The sequence below is a fragment of the Charadrius vociferus genome, unplaced genomic scaffold, assembly GCF_000708025.1.
Source record: "Charadrius vociferus isolate BGI_N301 unplaced genomic scaffold, ASM70802v2 scaffold110, whole genome shotgun sequence".
In the NCBI taxonomy this organism is placed as follows: Eukaryota; Metazoa; Chordata; class Aves; order Charadriiformes; family Charadriidae; genus Charadrius; species Charadrius vociferus.
Window position 1 is genome coordinate 1,644,229 of NW_009646761.1, and position 8,974 is coordinate 1,653,202.

Consider the following 8,974-nt stretch of genomic DNA (forward strand, 5'->3'; position numbering starts at 1 on the left):
CTACTTTTTTTTTCCCCCTCCACTTTTGTTCCCTATTTCCACATACGGATATCAAGATAGACATAATCTGCCTGTCCTAAAAGAGCTAAATACCAGCCTGTGTTTAAAAAACAAAAGTAAAAATTCTGACTTCTAAGTAAATCTTCCTTTCCTTTCTAAAGGTTTGTAAGAATTATTTACACTATAAAACTTGAAAGTAATATTTGGTATGAGATTTTTTACAGAATGCCATCATATCAGCCATAAGTTTGATCTTATTATGGAAGTAGACATAAATGTATATGCTTATGTACTATGCCTAAATATTTTCTTTTAAAAAAATCAATAATGCTGGATTAGTATCATAACTGATACGTTACTGTTCACTTATGAACTGAGAGCAGTATTTTTACTCCCTGCTCCTGAAGCTAGTATTGAAGGTTGTAGCAAAATTTAGAAAATATGTTTTAAATTCTGAAAGACTTTTTTTCCCTCTCAATGTAACGTGGTAAGTTACAAGGAAAAAAAAAATCTACAAAAATGACCCAGCAGTAGGGGAAAAAAAAAAGGAATTAATGATAAGTTAGTGTAACTAGACATGATACTTACTCTACTTTGTATTGGAAAAGGAGAACCTCTCCCATTTTGAACCCCAAATCTATTGTGTGACACACTTCTCTTAATTAAGACCCTCACCTTGCAAGCACTGTTATTAGTAGCATTTGTAATGCATTACAACTTTCACTAGTGCTTTGTATTTGAAAATGTAGCCTTCCAAATTGATTTTTTTTGCTTTAAAATGTGACTTAACTAACTTATCAGGAATTCTTATAGGCATATCCTTAAAACTTTCTGCATCTCTGTGAAGTGTTTATACAATGCTTAATAGTGTCTGCAAGCTGCTGTTTTACTCAACTTTCCTGAATTTCAAACATCTATATTTTACTCTCTTATATGCTTTTAACTAAGGTATAGTAGATGCATTTTTGCTTCGGTACTAATTCAAAATGTAATATCCATTTCTTTAGAAGACATTTTTGTTGTTGTGCATGCCTAGTGTTTTTGTATGTTGTATATTGCATTCAGAATATTTTTTTCCTTCTCACCTATCCACAAATGCAATGCCGTTCCCATGATGCACCTCTGCTTGCTGTTTACCTGTATGTTAATTCGCTTGAATCCCATTGGCCCACTGCCATCATGTGCTCGCTGCCTGTTATTAAAAGACTCAGTCGACTGCCAAAGCAATGAAGCGACCTCTCGAAGCAACTGTAGACCTGGTACTTTGACCTTTCACCTTTTGCTTTGCATGTAGCTTTTTGGGTTTGTTTGTTGGTTTTTTGGTTTTTTTGTTGTTTTTTTTTTTTCAGAGAAGCAACTAATGAAATTTGTATCGCTTTACTTTTGAACATCAACCGGAAATGATTTCACATACTCGTTAATTTAGCGGAAACTCTATCCATCTCATTCTCATACGTAATAAACGCAGACAATTTAGTTTGGTTCCTAACATGGTTTCATTTTTTTAAATCTCCTCTCATGAAAAGTCGAATTGAGATAAAACTGCTTCTGTAATTGAAAACGCTTAACGTAATCCATTAATCTGTATAATAATAGGAAACGGTATTTAAATTTAAAAAAGAAAATACTTGGCAATGAAACACAAGTGGTTTTTTCTCCCTATAATATTTGAAAACCTATGTAAAGGCAATGCCATTTTCGTTGCTTTAAAGGCCTTTCTTTTCAGTAGTTGTGCTGCTACAGTTTTAGGTTAATAGTACCACGCTTTTGCTGTCAATAACAAAATTTCACTCATTTTACATTGCTGTGCTTTGAGTTAATATGCATGGCGAGGCATCTTTAGCTGCTTTAAAAAATAATAAGTTTTTCGTATTTATGTATATGTTACGCACAGCGTCTTAAAAATGGCGCCATTTTAACTAACTTTCTTATTTACAGGCCTTTCCTCCTGGTGTTCTTCACCCTTTACCAAAGAGACAAGCACTTGAAAAAAGCAATGGTGCCAGTGCCGTTTTCAATCCCAGTGTCTTGCACTATCAACAGGCTCTTGCCAATGCTCAGTTGCAGCAACACGCAGCGTTTATCCCAACAGGTATGTCGCACCCACACCGAGCCAGTTTCCTGTTCCTTAGGTGGCACCTCCGTGTCAGGCGGTTGCACTTAGCAGAAGGTTTTGTTACGCTCCCTGCCCTGCTTGAGGTGAAGCCTGCACAGATAGTTACACGTTATTTTAATTCCTCCTGCAAAGTACGGGAATTCAAGCAGAAATTTCCACGTGCCATCAGGTTGCTTTTCACGTTCATAGCCTCCTTTGTCATCGTCCACAGTTTGCCCCCTTTTTCCTACCCTAAATTGGCTGTATTTTGACTTTGATCTGCCAGCACTCTCCAAGGAGATGAGAGGGCAAAGTTCCTCCAACAAAAATGCTGGGAAGAGCATTCAGAGATGCCCCGGGAAGTGCGCCGTGGCCCGGGCGCATCCTCCTGCTCCCTCGGGTGCGGTTTTGCAGCCGTGGGGATTGCCCCAGCCACGCACGAGCGGGGCGAGAGGGGGAGCACCAGCCATAACCTTCCAGTCGATAACCTGCGTGGCAGCACCAGCAAAACGCATCACTCCCCGCGGCTGCACTAAAGGGCTTTGAGGCACCAGATGGCGTTTTTGTGGTTTTCCTTTCGGAACACCACCAGAACTTTCCCTAGCATTTGCGGCTAAGAGCTGGGGTTATATAGTTCTTCATAGGGGTGATCTGAAGATGAGTGAACATAATTTGCATTTCAGTGCTTGGGACCCTGTAAAAAATCAGAGCATTCAGAGATGGCTTGAACTGCACCCTGGCCGGTGGCGGGGCTTCTCTTTAACACTGTGAAAGAAAGAATGTGCTAGGTGCTCGTGTAGACAATAACAACATAACCCTCTAAATTATGTCAGTCACCCCCACTCCAAACTTCCCAAAGGTAAATATCCTGCCTAAGGAATTCTGTGATTTCATTTGTAATTAACAAATTACATATTTTAGTATCGGAATGTTACGGAGTGTGAACTTCCAGAATCGTTTAAAACTACGTGTTTGCAAATGTGCTTGACATTTCAGCGCTGTTATTTTAGTTAATAGAAATAATGTTGGTTAAGGAAGGAATGAAACGCAACACACGATTGTTTCCCGATCTATCAGCATTCCCATATGTTTTTAAAGATAAAAGCAAACACAGATGGCTTTGACTTCATGGAATTTTGCTATAAGGCCTTGGTAACAACCTTGGAGCCTGCCCCTGTATTTATAATAGTAAGTTATAGCATGCCGTATTTTTAGCACATTGGTGCCCCAGAATATCTGTGGCAGAAAACATACTGTCATTTATGGGAGTGTTTGAAACAAATAAATAAATTGTGAGATTGCCTTTTTGGACATGAATGGAGGACTGCCTTGTGCTTACAATCATACAGAAATTTTCACAAATTTATTTTGCATTATAACCCTGAGAATTTGCAGTATGATATGCATTATTCTTTTTCTTAAGCACTCCCTTTCAGGGCTTATCGCTATTATTTGCCATTGCCAAGGATTTTAAATTAACTATGGAAAACACAGTAGTTTAAACCTTTTTCAGTGAAATAGCATTTGGATATTTTCCAGACTTTTGGAGTGCTCATGCTTCCTTAAGTAGCTCATTCTTTGTGCTTTTTATTGTCCATCCCTCTTTCCAACTAATGGTTGTAATTATAGTTTTATCTAACAAATTTCTGACGGTAGGAAGGGTGGATCTTGGAACCAAACCTCAAGGGCCAGGTTGTTGGCAAGCCCCAAAACAAGTGTATGAAAGAAGAAGAAACAGAGGGATAACATAGCAGATGGCGCCCAAGCCCGGAGTAGAAAACCTTTTGTGTGGTGCTGAACCTCCTGCTCTTTGTGAACACCATCAGCACCTAGAAGGGATGTTGGAGAGAGGAGTGGGGTAGGGGAGGAGGTTAGGAAAGGGGAACCTCCTCTATATGAGTGGGTGTCATGAGCTTTTTGTTAAAGAAGCTACGTCTGATATTCCCACGTTTCCTGGGAAGGTTGGATTTGGTGGGTGTAAGGACTGTCGTGCCACCCAGGTCTAAGGAGCAATGCATGACATTAGCTGTTGGATTTTAAATTATTGTGTGATATTTTCTGAACTGGTATGATTTTCAAATGTGTTCCTTGTGTGTGCGTGTCTGTTAAGTTAAATTTTAAGACAAGTTTTGCTGCTGGAATATATATAAAACTTAATTGTTTTATATAACTTCTCTGCTTTCTTAACCACTTGCTCCCCTAATAAAAAGTGTGGGGCTTGACTTAGCATGGCTTACCTCCAAAGTTCTGCACTTTGTTTGTTTTACATCAGTTGATTGCTTTGTCACCTTCTCCTTATTGTTTGGTGAATGATCTTAAAAACAACAGATCTTTTCTCTCTTCCCATTGCTGTTTGTTAGTGTTTCTGTACCCTCCAGAGGGGGAACTTTGTGTATTCTCTGGGGACTGTTCTTGGCTAAGGTCATTCATAGTTACACTGCTACTGTGATGGTCCGATAAGGGGCTGCAGTAGTAATTAAGCAGGAATACGGGAAGCATATTTCACTTTTTATCAAATATGCCTGTATGTGGGACTAGTCTCCTCACGTGCTCACCTTCATCAGCTTGCTTTATGCACTGTACTGAAAATACGCTGTTCTTTCCTTTTCGCTGGGTCTTCCCAGAAAGGGTAAAGGTGGACTAGGCACCAAAACTCAACCACATGGCAGGCGAGCCCTCCTTCCAGAGCACCCCTGAGGTGCGCTGGGAGCCTTTTACTGGAACTTTGAGGTGTTTAGCTCAGGGAATTGTCACAGTAGTGTTTTCTTTTGTCAGAAGCACCTCTCCACCTCAGGAGTTGTGTTAAGAACAAGTACATTGAATTTGGCAAAGCTCCCGCAGAACAATATAATGGAATCATAGAATCACAGAATGATAGGGGTTGGAAGGGACCTCTGGAGATCATCTAGTTTTTAACTTCTTCCTCTGCTGCACATCAAAAAGTTGGTGAATATTGATCTGACATTGAGCTGTCTGAATTATGCAATGAGTTCTCAAATTCCCAAGTAATGTGATATTTAACCAAATATGTGTGGTATTTAACTAAAGATGTTTCTATAAACAAAAACCTGTTGTTGCAAAAGTACTAAGTGAAAGGATAGAAGTACTAAATACAAAAGTTTATGGAGTATCTTGTGTGTACACAGAAACATGCCAAAAGTCACACGCTATACTCAGGTAGAAGTTTAGTAAGAACATAATCACCTTTTTTGTGTTCAAGCAAAACTATGAATGACCTTACAGTTTCATTTAACTAACTTACTTCTCTGTGGTTATGCTTGAATCTCACTTTGAATGTTAACTCTAAACGGCTAACCTGTTTCTTCCCTTTATCCACTTTTTTCACCTATCATTGCATGACACGCAGGGTCAGTTTTGTGCATGACACCCGCTACCAGTATTGGTAGGTTCCAAATTTCTTTATTGATCTCTTTTTATACTGTATATGATGTATATTCACTTGTTTCAAAATCCTAGGCAAGATTTAGACACTGACTAGAGTTAAAGGTTCGCTTGTCCTTCTTTCTGGTTGACTTTGTAGAGTGTTTAGATGTGTAGATGAAAGCTGCAGTTTAGGTGTGATATCACCTGCTATAACAACTACACTGCAAAAGCATAATACCATGAATTCCAGTCTGCTTTTCAGTTTTCAAAGTTTTATTTCTCTTTATATTTTATATTGTCTAGTACTATAAAATCATAAAATACTGGGAAAAGCCAGCAAATTTCATCAGTGTTTTAAAGTTTCATAGTGGTGTGCCTATTTCTCCTTTTTGCTGTGTGTTAGAAAGTTTTATCAGCGTTTCCCAGAAATGCCTACTTTGATCCACAGAGGTTCTGTTGAAACCCATGATCTGAATCTCGCTCCTCCTTTAAATATATTTGCAGCTTGGAATTAACATTTTGGGCATGCAAAATGGAAGTCCAATGAAGCAGCCTCTAAGACAGAAAAGTAATCTTTCTTCTATTCTATAGCACTATCCCAGTGATTTATATATTTTTTTTTTTTGTGGGACTACTCAGATAAGCAGTTAAAATATCAAGCCTTTAAAACATCAAGTTAATAATTCTCCCATGAAGAGGCTGATTAAAATTCATTCTTCAAATGAGCAAAAGCGACGACTTTCACAAAATCGACCTGGCTTTTTTAGATCAAACAAAGTAGTATTTAAATCAGGAAAATTATTATCATCCTTCTCCTGATTTTTGCCTCAAAGCAGATGGTAATTTTACTCTGATAAAAATCTAACAGTTATGCAGTGCTAGTAGAAAAAAATGCGTAAATTGGATTATAAAGGAAGACAGCTAGTATCTGGCTTACTTCAAAATGAAGACACATGAAAATAATTCATTTTTAATTGTGTTTAAAAATTAATGTAAACATGTATCAGTTTCCTTTCCAGTACAAGCCACTATTTTTTTTAGTAGAGTTTTATTTTGGAGTACTTTATATTGATACTGGAGGAAACCAGATTGCCCATGTAACAATTCTCAGGTAACGGGCTATTTTGGTAGAGACCTCGTTTGCACATGTAATCTTCCTCTTAGAGATAACACCCTCGTTTTCAGTGGTCCTTGCTCTTTTTTTCTGGGAATCGCCGATTGTGTTGACAACCTTCCTTTAATTGTACTTGTAATAAGCTATTTTCCCTTTTTTTTATTTCTCCGCCACGCTTTCTCGCTTTGCACTGTGATTGCATGCCATCTGCCGGTTTAACCCATGACGATGGCTTGCCGCTCTTGATATTCACCATGCCAAAAATACCACTTCTCTTACCATAATGCTGCACCCTCCTGTTCATTGCTTCCATGGTTCCCCTCCTGAAAGTACCCATGATGCACAACGCTACGGCCGCCACTGTCTCTGCAGCAACAACTCCTGCAACAAGTGTTCCCTTCGCCGCAACAGCCACAGCAAATCAGGTTTGCTCCTTTTAAAGCTTTCTTTCACAAGATCCCGAACTCTAAATGAGTGCTGAGATTTTTGTTTTAATTTTTTTTTTTTAACAAAAAAAATTCTCCCGGAGAATTTTTTTTTTTCTTCTGTGTTTACCCCATCAAATTTTACTTTTATTTTTAAGTCGTTTATAGCAAGTGTTTGTGGGACAGGTTGCACTTATTTAGAGTTAACATTTGTTGCAAATAATGATGTAGCTGTGTTTTGTGTTGCGATGTTTGTACCTAATTACTGTGTAATTAACCCAGCTGGAGTTAGAATCACCGTAGTACTGGACTACTTACAAAAGTCTGTTATTAACTCCTAAGTTCAAAAAGAAGATCATCACAGGTTTCAAATGTTCAGGTGTGTTAATGTAGCATTCTCCATGAGGTGTATGGAAGTGACTAATTTGTAAGCACAGAAGCTGTCTAAAATCACAAGCAGGACAGACAGCTGGAAAAAAAAAAAAAAAAGAGAAACAAAATTGAATGTTTTCTATAAACACTAGTGATTGAAACAGCACTCATTTATGACTATGCCTGCTTTATGTTTGAAAGTGTATCTTTAACCTGGGAATTATATTTCCCTAAGGAAGGACGTTGTTACACAGAACCCCGAGGGTTATTGGCAGAGGGAGGCCAGGAAAGATGATACTTTCTCCTTTTCTTCTGCGGTTTGTTATGTTAATGGCAGTTTTCATTTTGGCAGGGTTTCCCCCTTCTCCTGTAGGGCCTGATTCCCAGGGAAGATGTACCTCTTGCAGCTCAAAGGGTGTAGCTTTGACTCCTCCCTTGGGGCTGTAGAGATTCCCACCCCAACATGCCCGGCATCTGCCCAGAGAGGGGTTTGCACAGCAGTTGGGTCACTCTGGATTTTCTGTTGCTTTGGGACCACGCTCGGGCGCTTCCACCTGAGAGCTATTTTCCCTCAGGTTTTGAGAGGTCAAACTGAGGAGGAAGCAAGCAGATTTGCTCACCAAGAGAAAGCAAAGGGCTCTGTCCCCGTCACCTTTCCTTGTGTTGCTCCTGGCCAGACGGACAAGCTGCTGCAGACCAAGTAGAAACGCTCAGCCATTGATTCATTCCCCTCCACCTGCCAAGGAATTACAAGGAAATCAGTGAAAATGTTTATCTTAATAATGTTATACCAGCAGATACTTTTTTTTTTTTTCACCATCAGTCCAAAAACTATTTAAGTATCCCATGGAAAAATAGAAGTTGCCACAAGAGTTTATTTATAATAATTTAGGAAAAATATACTACCTCTGAAATACACCCTACTTTCTGAAAGAAACACAAACCAGTCCATTTTCTCTATTTTTTTTTTTCCGTTATAAGGCTTGTTTGCCAGCATTGTGGTGTTGTGCTTCTAGCATTTTCATCAAAAGAGGGTTGTCGTTTTGTGTGTTCTTTTCTGAGAGCTAGCTTGGATTAATGAAAACCTGTTTGGGACAAGGAGGAAAGCGCAGCAGGCAAACGGTGCATTTCACTGTCCTTCCCGGAACAGCATCTGCGGGCAGAATGTCATTTGGTGGTATGCAGTGTAGTTTTGTGATCCCAAAGTGGTGATGGAGAGACTTTGAAGGTGCCAAGAGACTGAGGAAAACGGGGTGGTTTGGGGAGGGGGTTGGCTGGGGACCCTCCCCAGCACAGGAATGCAGCCGGGGCAGCTCTGCCACCCGCACTCCTGAGTGCCAGAGGGGCTGACTGTGGCTGAAGTAGAATAAATACATGTACACCTACAAAAGGAGTCGTTTTTTAAGCAGTCTTTTTTATTATTTTCTTTTATTTATTTTTTTTTTTTTAGTTAATGAGAGTACTTTTACACGAGTAGCTAGTGCCACTGGGGAGACAGAGGTGTGCCTTAATGCGCATTCTCATCTAGCAGGATAGCAGGCAGCACCCCTCCTTTCCCAGTGCAGGTTTTGTTTGCATTGCAGG

General features: G+C 39.4%; 1 protein-coding gene across 8 annotated transcripts in view; it reads left to right on the forward strand.

Moving 5' to 3' along the window:
• The window catches only part of MBNL2 (muscleblind-like splicing regulator 2), a 74,178-nt gene that overhangs the window by 47,928 nt on the left and 17,276 nt on the right, over positions 1 to 8,974 (forward strand). For 2 of the 8 annotated variants that reach the window (XM_009891700.1, XM_009891723.1), the window contains 2 exons: positions 1,939 to 2,092; positions 6,924 to 7,018. In XM_009891700.1, coding sequence (XP_009890002.1) covers positions 1,939 to 2,092; positions 6,924 to 7,018 — 249 coding nt within the window. Of the gene's footprint in view, positions 1 to 1,205; positions 1,260 to 1,938; positions 2,093 to 5,462; positions 5,499 to 6,923; positions 7,019 to 8,974 lie in introns of all 8 variants that reach the window. The other 6 variants (XM_009891708.1, XM_009891676.1, XM_009891668.1 and 3 more) reach the window with 5 other exon arrangements.